The sequence below is a fragment of the Heterocephalus glaber genome, unplaced genomic scaffold (genome assembly GCF_053883595.1).
Source record: "Heterocephalus glaber isolate CG9 unplaced genomic scaffold, H.glaber_assembly_v1.0 deba00000943, whole genome shotgun sequence".
Taxonomy (NCBI): domain Eukaryota; kingdom Metazoa; phylum Chordata; class Mammalia; order Rodentia; family Bathyergidae; genus Heterocephalus; species Heterocephalus glaber.
In genome coordinates, this window is record NW_028258175.1 from 10,975,749 (window position 1) to 10,997,729 (window position 21,981).

The 21,981-nt window shown below is 45.5% G+C and overlaps 1 protein-coding gene across 3 annotated transcripts in view; it reads right to left on the bottom strand.

The window, feature by feature from the left end:
- Window positions 1-301: 301 nt before the first annotated feature.
- The window catches only part of Acsm1 (acyl-CoA synthetase medium chain family member 1), a 42,339-nt gene continuing 20,659 nt past the window's right edge, over window positions 302-21,981 (bottom strand). For 2 of the 3 annotated variants that reach the window (XM_004855837.3, XM_013076356.3), the window contains exons 6-15: window positions 21,154-21,313; window positions 16,175-16,254; window positions 13,373-13,490; window positions 11,078-11,158; window positions 10,905-10,940; window positions 10,108-10,209; window positions 4,824-4,951; window positions 2,581-2,680; window positions 1,497-1,616; window positions 302-616 (exon numbers count right to left, since the gene is read on the bottom strand). In XM_004855837.3, the coding sequence (XP_004855894.1) occupies window positions 530-616; window positions 1,497-1,616; window positions 2,581-2,680; window positions 4,824-4,951; window positions 10,108-10,209; window positions 10,905-10,940; window positions 11,078-11,158; window positions 13,373-13,490; window positions 16,175-16,254; window positions 21,154-21,313 (1,012 nt within the window). In that variant the 3' untranslated portion in view covers window positions 302-529. The remainder of the gene's footprint in view (window positions 617-1,496; window positions 1,617-2,580; window positions 2,681-4,823; window positions 4,952-10,107; window positions 10,210-10,904; window positions 10,941-11,077; window positions 11,159-13,372; window positions 13,491-16,174; window positions 16,255-21,153; window positions 21,314-21,981) is intronic. The other variant, XM_004855838.3, reaches the window with a different exon arrangement.

The following is a 21,981-nucleotide window of genomic DNA, read 5'->3' on the forward strand; positions in this document are numbered from 1 at the left end:
AGGGGATGGTTTTGCAGGAAAGTGTAGTCACCAGGCCAGAGTTGGCCGCTCTGGACACACAATAACACTCGAGCCATAGGTTCCCCACCACTGCCCTAGGGCAGGTGCCTGAGTCGCACGGGGAACCCTCCCCAGACCTGTGTCCTGGGTATGGAAAGGATGCTTGGACTCCCTGGGACGCTGGTGCCCAGAGGGGAATCTGGTCTGGGTATCTTGGACTGGGGATTCGGGATAATTGTGGAGGGAAGGCATGTAGCAGGGGCTTGTTCCCGCAACAGATACAGCACCGGGGCATGGTGGCTGAGGTTTTTAGGGTTTTATTACCTGAATCCCCAATCCAAGAGGTCACCAGGGCCATCCAAAAGACAGGGGTTCAGAGAAGGGCGGGGCCAAACTTCAAAGGGGAAACGTGTCAGGACCACGGCTCTTCCGAGGCCCCTTCCAAGTCAGCCTCTTCACACCCCTTTGAATCCGGGAAACCGAGGCTGCCAGGAACGTGCTGCCTGGGAGGTCCTGGGTTGATTGCTGACTACATCTGACCGAACTCCTTCTTCCGAAGTTCGGCTCGTTTGATCTTGCCAGTGATGGTTTTGGGCAGCTCAGGGACAAATTCCACCTGGGTGAGGAGAGAGCAAGTCCGTCTGGACTTGGCTGTGCTGTAGTTTCCTACCTTTCCTAGTGCCTCCCACCCAGGCTGACTCCAGGGTCCTCCTCCTCGCCCTGACTTGCTTTGACCAATGAAGTGTGACTGGCAGTGAAGCCTGTCCCCTCTAGGAGGAGAGTTTAGAGCCTCCGATACTGGCCACCCTCTCCTTCAGCTCTTACAGCGTCTGTGCCACTCTGCGGAGGCTGCCCCTGCTGATGCCCTGACACAGTCTCCACTGTCAGACACACGTGCCTTTGAGGTCCAGCTCTGCCCCTTACTCACTGCAACCACAGAGCCTGAGCCTCAGTTGTGTCTCTGTAACATTGGGTGGCTGTACTACTGCAGGGTGTGGCCAGGATTAAAGGAAATAACAGTGCACGTAGAGAAATGCTACCTGGGCCTGGTGCACACAGTAAGTGCTCAGTAAATGCTCACCACCTAGCATAGTCTCATAATGTGTCCATGCTGGTTGTGAACATTCAGACTACAAAAGAAAATATTGACTTTTTGATACATGTACCTCTTTATTTTAAACCAATGGGATAATATTATATATATTCCTTCATAGCCCCCCCCCCCCCCACTGAGAATGGAAATCAGGACCCTCACACTGAGCTACAACCCTAGCCTCCCTCCTTTTATTTTGAGAGTCTCCCTAAGTCACTAAGTTGCCCAGGCTCAAACTTGGGATCCTCCTGCCTTAGCCTCCCAGTAGACAGCTTCTTTTGAAGAGGAAAACACTGTTGGCTGGCTAACTGTCTCCTGTCACAGCCACCAGGCAAGGCAGGTGCCACCGAGCCCTGAGAAGGGCTCAGGAAAAGCAGGCTGCTTGCACCCGCCTGCTGCTCACCTTCCGGGGGTACTTGTATGGTGCTGTCACTGCCCTCACGTGCTGCTGTAGCTCCTTGGTGAGCTGGTTTTGGTCATGGGACCGGAACGGTGGGTTCAGAACAACAAACGCTTTCACCACCTGCAGGAAGGAAGCACGAATTGTACTGCAGAGAGAGTTTAAAAAGCCAGTGTCTGCTGAGAGAAGGAAAAGGTGAACTGCTGTGGGAGCCCACAGTGGCTAAGAGCCCGAGGGCTTCCTGTCCCGTGCCAGACCTTGGAAAATGATTTGACCCCAGGCCTCCCTTTTCCAGTACTGGAGATCGAACCTGGGCCTTTCACACTGAGCTACATCCCCAGCCCTTTTTCATTTGAGACAGAATCTTGTCTCACTCAGTCACTAAGTTGCCTAGGCTGATCTCGAACTTGCAAGCTTCCTGCCTCAGCCTCCCAAAATGCTGAGGATACAGGCATATGTCACCATGTCCAATAAATTAGCCTCACTCTCCTTCTCTGTGAAATGGGGTTCATTCCTCGCAGGATTTCTGCAGGTTCCACAGGACGGCGCATATGAAACAGCTGCTCTGTTTAAATTGCTCTCACACCCCTGTCCTTGTTATCAGCGTCATGCTCACATTTAGTGTATATACAGTTCTTTGTCTGGCACCCAGTTGGCTTCAATAATCGCTCATGATTTATTTTTGCTCTGGTAATTATATCCTTGCTAATCACAGGAGTCCTACACAGAAGGTGTTCAGTTAGCACCTGAATCAGTGACTACGTGCTCTGGGGCTGCACTGCTTACAGTCCTCTTCTGGCTCCACCTCTTAGCTGTGGCTCCGAACCCCTCTCCTTCCTTAGCTACAGAGTATAATGAGAGCCCTCAGATTACCGAGTTTCCTGACACTTAGACGGTTTGGAGCCTCCGCCATCACCATCCGTAGCGGCGCCACAGTGCCACCTGGTGATCTCCTCGTGTAAATGCACGCCCGCCCGCCTAGTCCGCCCTCCACCCCAGGTGCAAGGCGGTGTTGACCCCAGAAGGGTCCTCTGCGGCCTTTCCCGTTCCCCCGCACAGCCAGACTCGACAAGGCCCGTGTCCTCACCTCCCCTCGCGTGGGGTCCGGGCTGCTCACCACGGCCGACTCGGCCACTGCCGGGTGCTCTGCCAGGGCGTTCTCCACCTCCGAAGGCCCGATGCGGTACCTGCAGGATCAACCATCCGCTCTGGGCCAGGTGCCAGGGCTGGCGGACAGAGCCCCAGATATGTACTTTGAAGGGTCACGGCTCCCCTCGGTCCAGAGGGCAGATGTCCTGCACGGCCAGTGACCCGTGACTTGCTTGTGCTTTGGGCCCCACAAGTGATGATTTGGACTCTAGTGGTCAAAGTCCCCAGCGTCCCCTGGATGCCTCTCTGCACTGTCCTGGCCAAGGCAGGGGACGGGTCTGTGTCCCCCAGAGCTCTGGTGCTTGACCAGGCAGCTTCCTGCACCAGAGCTGCAGCTCTGGGGAGCCCCCAACATTTACCTGAAACACTCAGACAAACTCTGCAGCTTGTTCCCGACGATACCTGCATGCTTTGTTTTACTTTGTCTTTAATGTATATATTTAAAGTGTAAAATGTGATATTTAGTAAACACATAGTGAAATGATTACCACGGTCAGACAAATGAACGTAACCCTCCCTCCGAGTAGACAGCACCGAGAAGTGGGTATACAAAGTGCTTGTCAATGGGAATAACACTTAGAATCTTCTGGTAGTAAATTTTCAGTACATAGGGGGTGTGGACAAACATGGTGAATGTTTAAATTTTAAAAAATATTGCAATCAAAGACACATTGCTATGAATCTTCCCTTCCTGGCATCGGACACATTTGTCCCATTGTTTTTGCCAACTTCTGAAGCAGCTCTGCAAGTCCCCTTTCATGTCTTTAGCTGCACTGTCGTGGCTGCCTCAATGTCCTGGATTTATTGAAAACATTGACCTTTCATGGTTATTTTGACCTTGAGGAAGAGCCAAAAGTTGCAGGGTTCCAGATCTGGTAAAGGACGTGGATGAGGACACACTGTAATGTTTTCACAAGCCCGTCTTTCAGTTGGATGGCACTTGGCAGCAGCATTCCTTGTATTTTTGATCATGCTTTGTAAACCCACTTATGAAAAAGGATTTCCAGAAGTGCTTCAGAAAGTGGCAAGAACAGTGGGATGTGTGTTTGAAGTGAGGGGGTTAATGGAAATGTGTCTTTTTTTTAGACAAGGTCTCGCTATATAGTTCAAGCTGGCCTTGAACTCACTATGTAGCCCAGGTAGGCCTCAAACTCATGGTGATCCTTCTGCCTCAGCCTCTCGAGTGCTGGAATTACAGGTGTGAGCTACCACGCCTGGTAGCAATGTGTCTTTTACTGCAATATATTTAAAAAATTTAAACATTCACCATATATGGGATCCGGGCGGGGGGATGTTTTAGAAATTTACAAGTAGCTAGGAGGAGTAAGTTCTAATGTTCTGTTTCACAGCAGGATGACTATAGATCACAACAATGTATCACGTATTCCCAAATAACTAGAAGAGAGGTTTTTGAGTGTTCTTAACACAAGGGAATGATAAATGTTCGAAGTGATGAATATGCTCGTTGGTCTAATTTGATCATTACATAATGTATAGATGTATCACATCACCACAGTGTATCCCATAAATATGTATAATTATTACATTTCAATTAAAAATGGTTAAGAAAACCTCAATTTCTCTGAAATATTCAAGAGAATGGTGTAATATGTCTTTTTAAAAATCCCTGTAGGGGTTCAGGGTCAGAGCCAGGCCTCCCGGGTTCCAGTCTAGACTCCTGCCTGAATTGTCTTTGAGACTTCAAGCAAACTTCGTCAGCGGCCAGTGGCCAATTTCCTCATCAGGAAGTAGGGGTGACAGTCGCATCTCTCTACAGGGTTGCGGAGGCTGGTTACCTACATGGCTGAGGAGAGTGTTTCCACTCAGTGAGCGCTCTGTCAAGGTTAGCTATTATCGTTGCTGCTCTGATGTTCCTGTGTGTGACCTTTCGTGCCACGCGAGAGCAGCACAGACATCAAGTAAGCAAGCCAAGGAGACCAAGGCACAGTCTCCCACCCCAGTCCTGTCCCCTTTCTTTAAACTACGCGAGGTCTCCTTCCCCTTCCGGAACGTCGTTTGTGTCTCTGGGGGCAGGTGTGCGCAGGCACACAGGTATCAGGGCCCGGGCTCTGTCAGCAGAGGGGTTAAGGGTCCCCGCGCCAAGGCATGGAGGGACGCGGGGCAGGCAAGATCCCAGGGGGCTTGGGAGGTCAGAGTCAGCTCGGAGCCAGCCGCACCTACCCAGAGGACATGATGACATCGTCGCTCCTCCCCAGGAACCAGATGTAGCCCTCCGCATCCATCGTCGCTCTATCCCCGGTGTTGTAGAACTCCCCGCATTCCACCTCCGCTGTCTTCTGTGGGTTATCCTGCGAAGAGAACAGAGCCCCTTTGTGGAAGGCAGTTTAGAGATAAGGAGCTCCCAGCCCGGGTTCGGACCTGGTTTTGCCTTCAGCCTCTGACTGCACCTGGTACTTGGGCAAGTTTTGTAACTCCTTGGAGTCTAGTTTCACGACACGCAGTACAGGTTGCGGCTCAGTTAGTGGACGGTATTGAGCTCACTGCCATGACAGTTTTTAGAAAGAACGACTCATCTTTGGGTGGCACTCTGCTAGAATAACATTTCGACGCTCGTACGAACCCTGTTTATTTTATTCCCTGTTGTAAGCACTGCATGGGCCTGGACAGATGAGAAGGGCCAGCACACAGGAGCTGGATGAGTTGCCCTCTCCTAATGGTACTCCATTTGATCCGCGCAGAAAGCCTATGAGGCTGGTTGTTTTGTAAGATAAACTTTTTTGCTTTCAGATAATTGTGGGTTTTCATATAGTTTAAAAAATAATGCAGATAAATCCTATGTGCTTTTTTTTTTTCCTGCAGTACTAGAGATTGAACTCAAGGCCTTCGCACTGAGCTACATCCCCAGGCCTTTTTTATATTTTGAGACAGGATCTTGCTAAGTCACTAAATAGGCTTCAATGCAATCCTCCTGGCTCAGCCTCCCAATGTGCTGGGATGCCCTGTATCACCACACACAGCCTACTCTCTACTCTGGGACCAACTTTTGGGGGTTCTATGGATGGTAGAAGATAAACACGCGGTATTTTTCTGTCCCTGGATTATTACAGTTACATAATGCTCTCTGATTCTTTTCATAACCCTTCAAGGATGTTCTACAGGTGGAATTGCACAGTAGGTAACCTTCTAGGATCGGCTGCTTTTGCTTCTTCGGTGCAATTCTGTGGAGATTCATTCAGGCTGCTGTATTTGTCAATAGTTTGATCGTTTTTGCTGCTAAGCAGAATTCCATGTTTTGACTCTACTTCAGTTTTTGTTTATTCATTCAGCCACTGAAGGGTGTCTTGGTGGTTCCCGGTTTCTGGCTGTTATGAATAAAGCTTCTGTGGTCACTTGTGTGTTTATATGAAAGTGACTTCGTGTGAGCCTCACATTGTTTGTAGCCTGTTTTACAGAAGAAGAAACTGATGTCCAGAGAATCACTAAACTGGCCTTGGTATCTGAATTTAATTCTTGCTTCATAGTCTATTCATTTGACCCCTGAGCAAGCTCTCTTGTACGATAAGAAGTGATTTTTAAGAGGTACCCAAAAACCCTGTGTGAACAATGGACCACATGCCATTTTGGATTAGATTTCCAACACTGATTATACCAAGGAGATTATTGGTTTGGTGTTGACATGCTTTTAGAAGCTCTGAAAAGCACCAAGAGAAAAAGTAAGCTTTGGGACCAGAGCTTTCAGCAGGAGCGGGGTTTAGTTGAAATTGAAAATTTTGTTATTTAAAATTCTAATTATGGTTGTAAATGCTGTCTGATTTTGGCAAATGGTACTGTTTTAAATTTATGATCCTAGATTAACTTGTCAAAAGCAAACATTTTCAGAGTTAAAGAAAAATATAAACCAAGTAATTAGATGTCAATATGAGGTGTGATCAAAATTGTGAACATTTAAATTAAAATATTTATCACAATAAAAGACACATGGTCATTAACAGCCCCCCCCCCTTTATCCTGTCTTTTTTACCACTTTCTGAAGAAGTTCTGGAAGTTGTTTTTCATGAGTGTCTTTACAAGATGTGATAAAAATAAAATATGGTGAATGCTGCTGCTGAGTGCCATCCAATAGAAAGACAAGATTGTAAAAATATGACAGTGTGTCCTCATCCACCTTATTTCCTGGATCTGGTACCATGCAACTTCTGGTGCTTCCTCAAAGTCAAAATAACCATGCAAGGTAAAGATATGGAATCAATTCAGGATACTGAGCCATCCATGACAGCACAACTAAAGACCCTCAGGAAAGAGGACTTCCAGTGCTGCTTCAGAAGTGGCAGGAATGATGGGATAAGTGCATTTGAAGTGAGGAGGTGTATTTTGAGGAAGATTTATGAAAATTTCTTTTACTGTCGTAAATTTTAAAAATTTAAACATTCACCATATTTTTTGCTCACACTTCATGGATATGGAAAAGTAGCAGACATGGACACAAATGCTGGAAATTTAGGAAAGAGTGACCAAAGAGCAAAGTGAAGTTTCACCCCTGACTGCTGCCCGGCGCAGTGCACTGTGTTTGATGCACTGGCCTCACTCACCCCTGGGCCCAGGCCTGCTCTCCAGGCAACAGACTTTCTTGAGGTTACTCTTCTCACATAAGGCCCGAGGCTGGACCCTGGAAGAAGGGCCCCCACATCCAGGAAAGGGATTCTTACCTCCCTGGGGCCTGGATATGTTGGAGGGGTTCTCTAGGTGATCCTAGAAAAGTTCCTGAACAGTGAGGGGAAAATATCTCATATGACACACAGAGGTGGCCAGAGTGCATACGGCTTTCAAGGACATTCTTACCCTAGGGTATTTTTTTTTTTTTTGTGGTACCGGGGATCGAACTTGGGACCTTGTGCTTGTCAGAAGGCGTGGAGCCACTGACCTACATGCCCCTTGGCTATCTAAAAAAAAATATTAGTGGGAAATAGTGTTATGAAAGTAGTGGCTGGAAAGTTCCAGTTTCCTGGTTCTCTATCGAAACATCAAAAACAAGCAAACAAACAAAAAGAGAAGCAGTCTGAATGGCTGACTATAGTTACTCTGGGAACAAATATTTACAACAACCAGGCAGATGTCCAATCAAGACCAATCCGTCTTCAGAATGGTAGAAGACTTGCATGGCGCTGTCCCTCACACTGGGCCCTTGGTCAAGCAACAGTCAGGGCTTTGAGCACGGGGCAGCCCAGGTCCCAGTGTCTTTCTGTCCCCCAGTGTAGGACGCAAAGGACCTGAAAATCATTATGTCCTAATTGCTCTGGGGGATACCTGTAGGGCTCATGAAAGGTGCTGGATTAGAGGTGGGAAGGGCAGCAGAAAGGAGAATGTGATTTTCAGAGTTATTCAGAATTACCACACCACAGAGATGGAAGACTCAATTTTCAGTAATCAAAACACAGTCACAGGTGTACAAAGAAACAGGAAAATAGGGTGAGTAAAGTGTTAATTGACAGAAAATGTCTCCGAGGACCACCAACACTGCATGTATGAGAAAAATAACTTAAATATGTTAAATATGCTCAGTGAGTCAAGGAGGAGGGAGAATGGACAAAGAATGAAAGGAAATCAGGAAAATGACATGAACAAAATGAGAATATCAACAAAGATAGAAATTATCAAGGAGAATCAAATATAAGTTCTGGAGGCGTAAAGTACAGTAACTGAAGTAAAAAGAAATCCACTGATGGTTTAGCAGCCTATTAGTAGCAGGCAGAAGAAAGAAGGAACTGAAAACAGAACAACTGAAAAAATTAAATCAGAGGACCAGAAAAAAAGTAGAAAAGTGTACAGAGCTTAAAAGACTTGTCGGACATCAGGGAGCTGACCGAATATGGGTTACTGGAGTCTCAGAAGGAGAACAGGGAGAATGAGGCAGTGAAAGTTTATCCAAAGAAATAATAGAAAAAAAATCCAACTTGAGGAAAGAAAAGCCAGATGTAAATGGACCAATGTTATATGATTCCACTCATGCGAGGCATCTAAAATAGGCAAGCTCCCATGGAAAAAACGTAGAGGTAATGAGGTGACAGGTACTTAGAGAAGGAGTAGGATATTATTGTTTCATGAATATGGAGTTTTGGTTTAGAGTGGTGAAAATTTTCTGGAGATGAATAATGGTGTTGTTTGCAAAAGTTACGAATTTATTAATGATGCTGAATTGTACGTTCAAAAATGGTGGAAAATGTCAACTATATATCATAGTTCACCTCAATAAAAAACAAAAAACAAAGGCTCAAGGGAGGACTAACGACACGTGATCTTTGCACCATGGCCTCAAGAAGGGGCTGCTTCTCTGTGTCAAGCATTTCCCCCAAAGCAGCATGCAGGCCTTAGCTTAATTCTCAGCAGCACAACTTCATGTTGGACAAAGAAACAGTAAACACTATATACATATATGGAGTCCGCTAAAAAATGCATACATGCTTCAGCAGTTTTCCATACTAATAAATGTCTGGGAGCTCATGGCCACTACTTTGAGCACTCCTTGTAATTGTAGAGGCCAAAGGTAACTTGTGTTAATCTCATGATGTCTTAATAAATTTAGTATTAAAATATTTATCCAAGTGATTCTCTTCCAGATGTATACTATTTTTGGAGGACTCTGTATATGTCTCCTATATTATATTGCATCTATGTTATATAATGTATTAGTAGCTTTGAAAACCTTGATGTGTGTGTGCATGTGTGTGTGTATGTGTGTGTTTCTCAAAGCTGCCTTCACATTACAATCATTTGAGATTTAAAAATGTATGCAGGCAGCACTCCCTTGAGGCCATGACGTGTGGACAGTGTGACAGCAGGAAAGCTTCAGGGATAAGCCTTTGGAGAGTAAAGAGGGAGTCTGAGATCCATCTCAGGGCCTCCCTTCTGTGGCCAATCTTGGAAGCCGAGAATTTCCCTTTTGTGGCCTTGACTAACTTGAGGGGCCGGGTTGTATTTGATAAAGAGTTTCAGCAGGTTTCTTGTTACCCACTCTGGATTTCTGCAACTCTTAGGTTTCCCATTTAGGATTTGAGGATCCAAAGGCATGGATTTGGACCCTAGACTACTTACTGCTCATTTGACATAGTGACAACACGTAACACTTCCAACCTGAGACTTCCCTCTATAAACTCAGGCTCACAGGGCTGTCTGCAGGCTCAGTGAGGGTAAGAGATTTGTTTACTCTGCTATTGGTGAAGAGGGATGGTATTACCTGAACCCAACTGAGGCCCTATATTTATGATCTCAGGATATACTGGAACCCAAATCTGGTTCTGAAGCCAGTCTGCCTTCTACCCATTTGTTAGCCCTTAAGTCCTAGTGAAGTTGGACATGAAGGGACGTGGCAATGCACTGTGAGTTTGAACATAATTAAAATAGGCTGCCTTGACTTGGGGCAAACACAGGACAAACTGAGGAAGTCTCAGAATGCAAAGCTCCTGCTGGGATTCTTGGGGTCGGGATGGGGGAGATGGGGTTCTCTTACCTTATAGTACATGAAGAGGCCTACAGGCCTGGTGGGTTTGATCCTGATTCCAATGTTTCCTTCTGTGTTGGGTGGTAGGACATTGCCCTTGTCGTCAATGATCTGGAGGAAGAAGCCTGTTGAACTCACCTGCAGGACTCCCCCAGCCCTTCAACCATGCTCTGGCATTGTCTGTCTCATTCCTGGGATCCCCATGGGGAAAAATGGAACCATAATAGAAGGCGTTAGAAAATGGAATAAGACTGTCAAAAGTCTTTGAAATCAGCAAATGTGAAATTCAAGTCAGAGGTCTGCTTGTCTCATGGGTGTGAAGATGTCACCAATGTGCCCTCAAGCTAGAAAACACTGATCAAGAGAAATGAAAAGCTTCATGTTCATCATGACCTTCATGAAGAGCATCCTTCCTTTCGAAGCAGTTGTGTGTCTGTATCGGTTCCTGGGAGTGGACAAGTGTATGTACCCCTTTATTGCCCAAAGAAAGCAAGCCACAAACAATAATGAAGCAAAAAATGGAATCGAAAGATTTTTTTGTATGGAATATCATTTCTATCAGAAGATAATCAAGATATTTCAGTCCAGTGTACATCAGCATTATTGACATTCTGGATTCTAACTCCATGTTGACTTTTTAAAAATCAACTTTTTCAAATAATAAAGTGTAAATTTACTGGAAAAAAAAGAGAGAAATGAAAAGCAGCAGTTGCACGGAAAGCTGCCAGTGCCGTGTCCAAGTGTTCCTCTTTCTCATGCACTGTGTGATGTCTCTGGCTGCCAGGGAGAGCTGTACTGGTACTCACGGTAATGTAGTTCTTGGCTGAAGCCTCCTTTAAAAACTGGAGGAAACATAAGAGGGGAGAAAGAAGGGCAACCGGGGCAGGGAAATGTGGCTGGTTCTGCCAGCTGATGTCGCGTGAGGGTCTGACCCCAGCTGAGCTCTCAGCGCTCCCTGCCAACACCCTTAGGACCAGACCTGGACGTCGAAGGGCGAGATGGCCTTCCCCATGGAGCCTGGCTTGATCTTCATTTCCTGAAGGACACTGCAAGTAACTCCCTGTTTGTGGAAGACAGAGGATTGCGGGTGGCTGGGAATCCAGGCTGATTGCAACGGAGCGAGAGCCCCCCCCCCCCGCCCCCGACATGTCCCAACAGATGCCATTCTATGCTACGTGGAGAGCTCTCGGGGGAAGCCAGAGGCTGGGGTTCAGGCTCCGAGCATGGACCCAGCTCTGTTCGGAGGATGCACGCTGCACCCGGTCTGGATCGGGCCTGTGCTAGGGGCAGCACTGACAGTGGCCAGGGAGGGACGCAAAGGCCAGGTGCCCACTGTATGCCAGGCATGTGCCAGTTTGCCAGGGGAAGGTCATGAGTTTGCTTCGTACACATCTGCTTGGGGCCACCGAGCTGTGACTGGAATCCTGCCTGAGCCCCTTCTTGAGGCTGTGTTGAGATTGTTTAGATCCCCTACAGTTCCCTCTGGTAGCACTTCCCTCCCTATTTGTCTTGCCTCTTGACCATTCTTTCCTTATCATTATTTCAATAGCTGAATGCTTTATTTATTTATTATTTATTTTTGGTACTGGGGATTGAACGTGGGACCTTGCGCTTGCGAGGCAGGCGCCGGAACCACTGAGCTAAATCCCCGAGCCAAGCTGAATGCTTTTCATCAGACAGACCACCATGTGCTACCTGGGCCATTAGTGCCCTTCATCTCCTCCTCCATGAAAGGAGGGTAATTGTAACACCTACCTCCACAGGTCTTGCAAGCGGATGGGAAACTGCCCAGTGTGAGCACACACCAAAAGGTGGATGAAGGACTCCTGCTAGCTGTTACCCAAACCTCAAGATAAGTCACTTGAACTTTCTCCTTCTGTAGTATTTTCCTCCATACAGTACTTCTATTGCAGCCCACAGAACATTCAAACTATTTTTGCTTGTCTTCTCCCTTGGTAGATAGTAACTAACAAGCACCACAGGAGTAGAGATTGTCCCATTGGCTTCTGTGTGCCCAGATTTGGGCAGAATACTCCCTAAAAATATCAGTGACCATAGTAATTTCAATGTGATCATGTGGTATGGGCTAGACACTAGCCAAAGCTTTATAGACTTCATCTGTTTGACAAGAGTGGCGTTAGCATTTCCATTTTAGAGGGGAAAGTTGGGACTCATCTATGGTCTTGAATTCTGTGATGAACAGGGCTAAGATTTCAGCCTGGGGTGAGCTCCTGGGAGAGGAAGTTCTCTCCCCTCTGCCCTGGCACTATTTACACCGTACATGTGCAAAAGATAAGCATGAATGGTGAATAGGGGTGAAAGGGCTTTTCGGAGGAAGCCACATCTATTGCTGGAAACACCAGGTGCAGAGGGACTGGGTCATGGGCGAAGCGTGTTGCTCTAAATATAAACTGTCACCCACTCAACAACAGGCCGAGAATCTTAGCCTTTCTTGGGCCTGGAAGTAGGTCAGTTAACTTATTAAAAAAGTCAGATAGGCGTATGAATTAGAAGTAAAACAGTCAGTTTGTTCTAAGGCCTGGAAAGGCAGTCACTTTCTGTTAGCTAGAGGGGTAATGGAGAGGTTGGGAAGTGGCTCTGTCCAGCACCAGAAATGGATTGAGCATGTGCTGGAAGAATGGCCCCTCCCTACACTGTCACTGATGAAGTCCCTGAGGTTCGAGACTCTCAGGATACTCTAAAGGCTCAGCTTACCTGGTGGCTCAGTGACACCCTGGAATCTCACGGAATGTGTGTGTGTGTGTGTGTGTGTGTGTGTGTGTATACTGAAGGTCTCTGTCCCTCAGCCAACCCTACTAGTATCCCACAGTCAAACCCGTGTGAGACATCCTCCTAGACACCCAGATACGAACTTCTCGAACCATCTCCAGCCTCTGCATGCTGTCGCCCTGGGATGGGACAGTGGAGCTGGTGGTCTCCATGTTGCTGGAGAGATCCTCCTACCCTACCACACATCCCACACGCCCCTGAGCCAATGGTCATAGGCACAATGGCAAAATGCCCTTCAATCCCTTTTCAAGTTTCGTCCAATAGTTTTCAGCAGGGTGTTCTCTTGATGAGTTGGTGAGATGTGGGTTGTCTTCCTGCGATTGAATTGTGACAAATTAACTTTGAACCCTGGAGGCTTCCCTTGGCTTTGAGCAATGCTGTGCACACAGTGGGCCCTCAACACAGAGTGGCAGTGTGACTCAACCCATCTGCCAAGCAGTGCCCAAGCGAGTCCGAATGGCCCAGAACGGGCTCATCCACCTACCGTTTCTGACTGCCCATAGATCTCGTGAAGCAAGATGCCCGTCTGTTTCTTCCACTTCTCAAACTCCTCCACCAGCAGAGACTCCCCACCAGTAAAGCAGTGCTTCAGGGTGGGGAACCTGAGATGTTGGGGAAGACATAGGGGTCAGGCCTTGGCTGCTCAGCACACTCAGCGCTCATGGCTGGGTCATCTGGATCCCTCGTCCTTCTGCTCCTCACTTTCCTAGCTCCCTACTGATCATTTGCCTGTTGGTCAAGGCCAAGCAGGTGCCGCTCCCTTCCTGTCCGTTCCGGTTCAGTCTTTGGGCGGAGAGGAGGTGTGTGGTTGGTATGCTATTGGGTTCGATCAGGGAAGTTTGTACTAAATTTAGTTTTAATGTTACAAGAGGGAGAAAATGTGTTCATCAGAATTCATCTCAGGGGAGCATTCGGCGTGGCTACAAAAGCGTAAACCATGAAGAGGGGAGGGACGAGACCACCAGAGTTACACTCTGGTAGTAATAGATTTATATTGCCTTCCACGAGTGCAGGGTTATATTAAGGATTTCTGTATTTCTAAATAAGGAATGGAAGTTAAAGTTGGGACATCATTTGCCCAGGACATCAGGGAAGATGGGGTCGAGTGTGGGAAAAGGCAGAAGGGTCACAGGAAATAGAATTTCAGAGAGACCAGTGAGGTCTGATGTGAATGTTGATAGTAGTTTATCAGGGACAACTTTCTCCTCCATTTTCCTCATGAACTTTCCTTAAAGGACATAGAAAGAACCACAAAATAATGACTGGATTCCCTCAAGAAAATGGGGAGAAATGGTTGAGGTCTGATCTAGCTGGAAGCACCACTGTCCCCTCTTCACCCCTCCTGGGATAAAGCCAATGAGACAGACAGGAGGGTCAGCCCACTGAGGTAGTCTTCCTCCTGCTGCTGGAGCGTTACCTCCTGTACAGAAAGTGGGCAGTCTCAGGTGGGGTCATTAAATGTGCACTGCTGAAATTTTCACTGGCTTTGGACCAAGGCCATCATCTGAGCAATGTTGCAAAAATTAGCTGTCCTATGGGCTCTGAAATACAGATGGAAACAGAATCCAGCCAGACTCAGGCTTCACGAATAAAACCTAATTGTACTTCAGTTAGCTTTGTAAAGGTAGTCATTAAACTCTTCCATTGTCATAGACTATGTTAGCTCTGATTTTTTAAAGTAAGCATTTCAATTTCAGAGTGTCTAAAAGATATACAAATGGGATATATAAATGACCCTGAAAGGGTCAAAGAGCAGATTTCAGATTAACTAAAAATTAACCCTCAAATACAGGGCGATGCAAAACTAAAACTGCCATAGGATGATGTGAACATCCATCAGATTGCAAAAACTAACTTTGACAATAATGAGTGCTAGTAAGGGTGAGGAATGATGGACATTCCCCTACCTTGATAGTGGGAGCACACATTGTGTACTTTGGAAAATAGTGTGGTAGTGTGCAGCGTCAGAAGTGGGCTAATAATGTTCCTAGAAAAGGTCTTCAGAGGGCTGGGGATTTAGCTCAGTGGTTCCGGCGCCAGCCTCTCAAGTGCATGGTCCCAAGTTCAATCCCCGGCACCAAAAAAGAAAAAAGAAAAAGAAAAGCTCTTCAGAAATGGCTGCTCATATGGATCAGGGAACATGTACCAGAGTTCAATGCAGCATTAATCATCAAACCCTCTAGTGGAAATCTCCATTATGGTTGGACTGATAAAAAATTATGGTGTTTTTATAAACTGGAACATTATACAGCAGTGAAAATAAACTAACTTTAGGAATATGCAACAACATGGACATATCTTCGAGAAGTAATGTTCAAAAAAGAAGTCAAATGTTATAGAATAGTCTATTACTAGATACATAAAGTTCACAAGCATAGAAAATTGTATTACGTGTTCAGAGGTATCGCCTTAGGAGCTATATAGAAGAAAGTAAGGAAATTACAATCATTAGTCATGATAAATCAACCTGACTGGATTAAGAAATGCCCATGGGATTAGCAAAGGACACTTGTGGGTGTGTCTGGGTAGGTCATGGCAGCATGACCTTGGGGTCTATATCTGGTCCCTTGCCCCTTCCCCTCTATAGCTGTTCCCCTGCTCTCCTTTCTGACTCTCATGACCAAAGCAGCTTTGCTCTACCACACCCTTGTGCCATGATGTTTCTGCCTTAGAGCCAGCCAACCATGGACTGAATTCCCTGAAACTGTGGGGCCAAATTAAACTTCTCCTCCTTTACGATTGTTGGTATTGTGTCTTAGTGATGGGAGAGTTGACTAACACAGAAGAGAACACTTGTAAAAACTGAGATAGTGATTTCCTTCAGGGAAGATGAGGAGGCATACAGAAGTGGGTGTTGGGGTGCTGGCCATGTTCTATTTTTGTGACTTAGTTAATTGTTACTCTGGCATTTTAATTTTTTTTTTGGTACCGGGGATCGAACTCTGGTCCTTGAGCTTGCGCAGCAGGTGGCAAAACCACTGAGCTAAATCCCCGGCCCTGGCATTTTAATTTTAATAGTTTGTTAATCTATACATTTCCTTCTTATGCATTTTTCTGAATGTTTCCTATTTCTCAACAAAAACATTCAAATAAACACACAATGCCGCAAGACTCAGTGCTTCTCTTGGGTCATGCTTTTAATTTAGCTAATTAGCGTGATTGGTAACTATCACCACCACCACTAACACACACCTCAAAAAACCAGAGGAAAAACAGTCAGCTGATGGCACATCAAATACCTTAAAATCCTATGCAAAGATTGTTGTTGCCAGCCACTTGTACGTACCTGGGAATTTTCTCCTGTAGAATCATTCGAAATACAGATGGTGCAGCTATGCAGTGGGTGATAGGGTATTCCAGTAGTGCCTGGAAAGTGAAGAGAGAGGAATTTTTAAAATAAGAAAGTTAAAAACAATCTGCCAATTATAAGAATTTTAATTCTAATCTCCCTTCTAAGAGAGCCCATTTATCCATTTGTTAGCTCTTTCAATATATGTATATTGGGCATGGGGGCCTATAAAGAGTGAGATAATGTTCCAGATTTTTAACAGGAAATAAAACAGGACTCAAGTGATTAAGACAGAAGTTGGCGGATGTCATAACAGAGATTTGAAGATGGTTCTATGAGAACATGAAAAGGGAAATAAATAATCATTCTGGTTGTGTGGTCCAGTGGCTTTGGAGGAGGTGGCATTTGGTAGGGACATTAGCAAATGGACAAGGTGCCTACAGGCAGAGAAATGGGGAGGGATTGGAAGGAAGAAAAGTTCAAGGGTTGAAGAAACATTGAAGCCATCGAGAGTACGTCACTTGGACACAGAGGAGAGGAGCGAGGGCTCAGGTTAGGGAGACTGAGGTTAGTTGAGGCAGATTATGTAGGGTCTTCATCTTCACTCCTCAGAGACAAAAAGCTGCAGAGTTGCAGACAGGGTGGAGACAGGCTCAGAGAGCAAGAAACTGGAAAGAGAAGACAAGGTGGGTTCGGGCTCTACCTGACCTGACTTTGAATCTCTGTGATTTGGTTTCCTATCTGTGAATGAGAATATTCCCACGCAGGACCGTGATGAGGGGCAGTACAACGGGCACGCGGGGGGCGAGCTGGCTCCACTCTCAGAGCCTCTTCTTTGGGCCCAATGAGCTTTGGATCTCTGGCTTCCATCTTCGCATCATCTCACATTCGTGCTCTTTTTATAAATTTCAGTTGGACCCTCTGTCCTGTCCACTGTTCCCACCCACAGGGAGCCTTTCCATGTCCTGTCTTGTCCACATGCATGAGCATGTCTGTTACTCAGCTGCAGGCATATGAGAGTGGATCGGTGGCTTGGTGACCGACAGCTGCTTTAGGCTGGGTCATTCAGTGTCCTGTCCCTCTGCCCTGGTCACTGGAAAGGGCCAATGTTAATTCGGGAATGAGGGGGTTGCTCTGCTCAGCTCTATGCGGGTGAGGACCCAAAAGCAGGTTTACAAATAGAAGGGAGCAGGAACATGAAGAAAAGTAGAGGAGACTCAGAATCTGTCTTGATCCCCAACGTCTTTCTGAATGTTGTTCCTGACCCTTGGCAAGCTCTGTTTTCTTTCTTTCTTTCTTTCTTTCTTTCTTTCTTTCTTTCTTTCTTTCTTTGGAGAACTTCCAAATTTGGATATTTTCCACTGGGCCAGTGGACTGTGTTTTAAGACAGGATGTTTGATATTAAATGGACTAAATGCATTTTAAACTTATGATATTTTCAATTTGTAATGGTTTTCAGAGTGTCATTTCATCATAAGGAGAGGACCATCTGTATTACCTTTTTATTAACCTACTTTGAAGCAGGTTTGTGTTGCTGATATCCAAGGGAACACTGATCGGTGGATAAGGGTTGGGGATTGTTGGTGTTGGTGCATTTCTCATGGCGTGGGGGTTAGTAGGTGCTCACCAAACATGGGCTCTGGTTATTATCATCCAAGTTATAATTTAGGACCCATCTTGGTGCTTTGATGCTATTAGTCAAGGCATGGAGCAGGGAACAGGAGTTTTTTTGCAACAGATTTGGCAACAAGATCTGAGTGGAGTGGATGGGTAGAGAAGTGGAAAGAATGTTTTGTTTCATGACTCTTAACAGTCAATTTCTCATTATAGCCAATATCTCCCATCTTCAAAAGTAGGAACCAAAACAATAAATACTTCAAAAATACCCAATATCAAAATATACTGCAAAGCCCTAGTAACAAAAACATATGGTACGGGCACAAAAATAGACATGTAGACCAATGGTATAGGAAAGAAGATACAGAAACACACAACTACAGTTTGGAGGCAAAAAACATATGGTGGAGAAGAGATAGCCTCTTTAACAAGTGGTGCTGGCAAAACTGGCTATCCATAGGTAGAATACTGAAACAAGATCCCTCTCCCTCACTCCGTACAAAAATCAATTCAAAATGGATCAAAGACTTAGGTATAAGGCCTTCAACTTTGGAAGTGCGAGACAAAACCATAAGGGAAGCACTTGGAGTCATAGGCATAGGAAAGGACTTCCCAAATAGGACTCTAATAGCAGAGGAAATAATAGCAAGAATCAACAAATGGGATGACATCAAATTAACAACTTCTGCACAGCAGAAGCAAACAACAGAATGAGGTGGAAGTCTACAGAATGGGAGAAAGTCCTTTGCTACAGATTTTTCTGGCAGAAGATTAATGTCCAGAATATATGTCAAAATATTTAACACCAACTCCCCCAAATAACTCAATCAATAAATGGGAAAATGAACTGAGCAAACATTTCTCAAAAGAAGTACAGGTGGCCAAGTATAGAAAAATTGTTCAGCATTCTTAGCCATTGGGGAAACGCAAGTCAAACTACATTGAGATTCCATCTCATCCCAGTCAGAATGGCTATCACGTCAAGAATACAAAAAACATTAACTGATGGAGAGGTTGTGGAGGGAGAAGGAATACTTCTGCACTACTAGTGTGAATGTAAACTACTACAACCGCTATAGAAATCGGTATGGAGGTTCCTCAAAAACCTAAAAAACAGAACTATTAACTGAGCTTGCTATACTACTCCTTGGTATATTCCTGAAAGAATTAAAGTCAGCATACTATACAGATACCTGCATACCCATGTTTATTGTGGCACAGTACACCATAGCTAAGTTACGGACACAGTAGGTACCCATTAACAGATGAATGGATAAAGCAAGAGTGCTTTAGTACACAATAAAATATCATTCAGCCATAAAAAGATTGAAATTTTGTCATTTGCAGAAAGATGGATGGAACTGGAGATCATCATGCCAAGTGAAATAAACCAGACCCAAAAAGTCAACTAACACATTTTCTTTCATGTGTAGAATCTAAAACAAGTTTAAAAAAATTTAAAAGATGATATAAAATCCACAAAAGTAGTAAGTGGAAATAAAGCAAAATAAACTCTCAAATCACGGTGGTTCTTTTTGGAGGGTTCATTTTTCAAAACTAATACTCTTTAAATTACTCAAGCTTATAATATACAAAGACTTTGTGGTGACAGCCCTGCCAGCAGAGGAAGAATTAGCCTGGTGGAAGGAAGCAGGGAGGCGCGTGCAACTGTATGTCTCCATGCAGGACCTGGTGCAGTAGGGAACACTGGCGAAGTAGGTTGGTGTGAGGGCAGGAAGTGGGACATAGGAAGTACAGTCAGAGGTGCTGAAAGGCTGATCACAGAGCCTTGACTATCAGGGACACATTGGGAGAGTGAGCCAGGCAAGCAAAGACTAGACTCCCAGGCATAGTTTAGGGAGCCTTCTGCATTGATGTGCTTGCAGAAGAAGGGAAAGTGAAGACAGCTTAGAAGAGAGAGGAAAGCCAGGCCAGCGTGGTGGGGGACTGTGGTGTTCAGGAGTAAGCTGGATGGCTCAGAGGTGACTGCAGCAAGCCGAGAATGTTCTGTGATGGTGCTGGTAGTGGGCTTGATCCAATGCATGGCAAGATCAAAGAAAGGCATTTTTAGGAGGGGGCCACTGAACGTGTTTGTGGATGGAGGGAGCAGAGCTAATGAAAAGCAATACATCGAAAATACAGGAGAAAATGTTTAACAGATGAAAGATTAGTAGACAGAGGCTGCTATTCCAAGGGCAGAGGAAAGAACAGGGTGCTCGGTGGTTGTGGGGAGGGGTGGGCTTGGAAAAGTGGAGGGGCAGGTCTGACCCTGAGAAGGAAGAAAGGTGTGGTGGAGATGCAAAGAGAATTTTCCATCTGAGAGAACTGCAAGGGAGGGAGTCGGTGCAGGTGATGTCACTGTCACCACGACAGGCTCCTAATAAAAGGACACCAGTGGTTGTCCCTTACAGGATGTCATCTATGTGCCAGCCTTAAGGCTAAGCCTTTGACACACGTCTCCTGTATCATCACCTCATTATGATTTCATTACTTGTAGCTATTAAAAATCCCATTTTAATTGATAATTTGAAATAGGAAGAAAAGGCCCAAAAGGGTAGGGGAAGTGGGAGGGGAAGGGGAAAGGAAAGAAGGGAAAGGAAAAATGATGAGAAAAGGCAGAAAATGGAAATAAAGTCTTTGTAAATAGGGAAGGGGGGGGTAAAGGGAGCACAGGGAATGGGGAAAAAAATAAGATACATCATGTACAGGTACAAGCACCCAGTGATAAATGTAAACATATTGTATACCTAAAACATACCAATAAAAGAATTTAAGTAAAAAATGAATTAATCAATGAAAAAATAAATATTTTTAAAAGTAAAAAACAATCCCATTTTACAGATAAGGAAATTGAGGCTCTGTTAAGTGTCCTGCCACCAATCAATTTCAAAAGTGAGATAAGATGTTGAATTTATCATATTCCAAGAGCATCCTTTATAATAATGAGTAACCAATATGAACATGCACTCACAAATGCACACACACACGCACACACACATAAACACATACACATGTACTCCAGCTACCTGGCCTGAGAAAAAGCCACTACCCAAAAAACTTGGGCTTGCTGTGGTTGATTTCTCAGAATGCATATTCTGGGCCTCAAAGCCACAAAGTTTGATCTGTAGGTCTGAGTAAAGGCCCAGAAAGAAGCATTTTCTCCCAGGTTACATTGCGACATGAGTCCACACAGTGACTCTGATCTGTGTTACACACTGTGAGGAGCCCAGAGCCAACGTTATCCTATGCACATGGGCTTCTCTGCTGAATAAAACATTCCTCAGCAGGCCTGAGCTTTTGGCTTGGAAACGTACATTTCTTCTGGGAGTTTTAGGATATGGGAAAGTTGGTCTTCTTACCTTTATAATGACCTTGGGGTCAAACTGGGGCAGGTGGTGGATGAAGAGTGTACAGCCTGCTGTCCATGGCTCAAACAGGCCACCCACGGCGGCCAGAATCCAGCCTGGGTCTGACACGCACCAGAACACATCTGACTTCTTCAGCCGCATTAATTTCCTGCTAACTCCAAAATGCAATGGCCTCAGTTGTGCTGTCGTGGGAGGATGAGGGCAGGGGCTGGGAATCTAGTTTTCAGCAAGGGAGTCGCCTTGCTCAGTCCATGTGATTTGGGTGACTGGGTCCCATGCCATTCCCAAAGGTCTACCACCAAACCATAGCTCCCCATCACACGCAACAGAAAGAGCTTGGTGCTGCTGATCCATAAGGCCTTTGTTAGGAATGCTGGGGCAACACCTGCTGCTCTTCCCCTGGATCTGAACCAGTTACTGATACAGTCCTGAGGATGCCAGGTGACAGTTTTGGATAATAAGGGACAAGGTTCTCTGAAAACAGCATCAAGAGAGCAGGAATAGAGCTGAGAGATGGAGAGATGAAAACCTAATCTGGAGTCTATCCAGCTATGTCTGAAGTCCAACCTTGCTCTGCTCTGGTTCATGAGACAGTAAGTTCTTTTATTTCACCTTTGGCCTAAAAGGGCTTGACTTGGGATTTCTGTCATTTGCAATGGAAGGGTGTATATATATACAGTTAGATAGGAAGAGACCCAATTAACACCCCATCTTGGCAAGAGACTGGAAACAATTTATCAAAGGGTAACAACTGGAAAGTAGAGTGGGGAAGGTCCCTTCCTTCTCTGCCTTATCCTGCTGCTTCTGAAGGACCTCTGT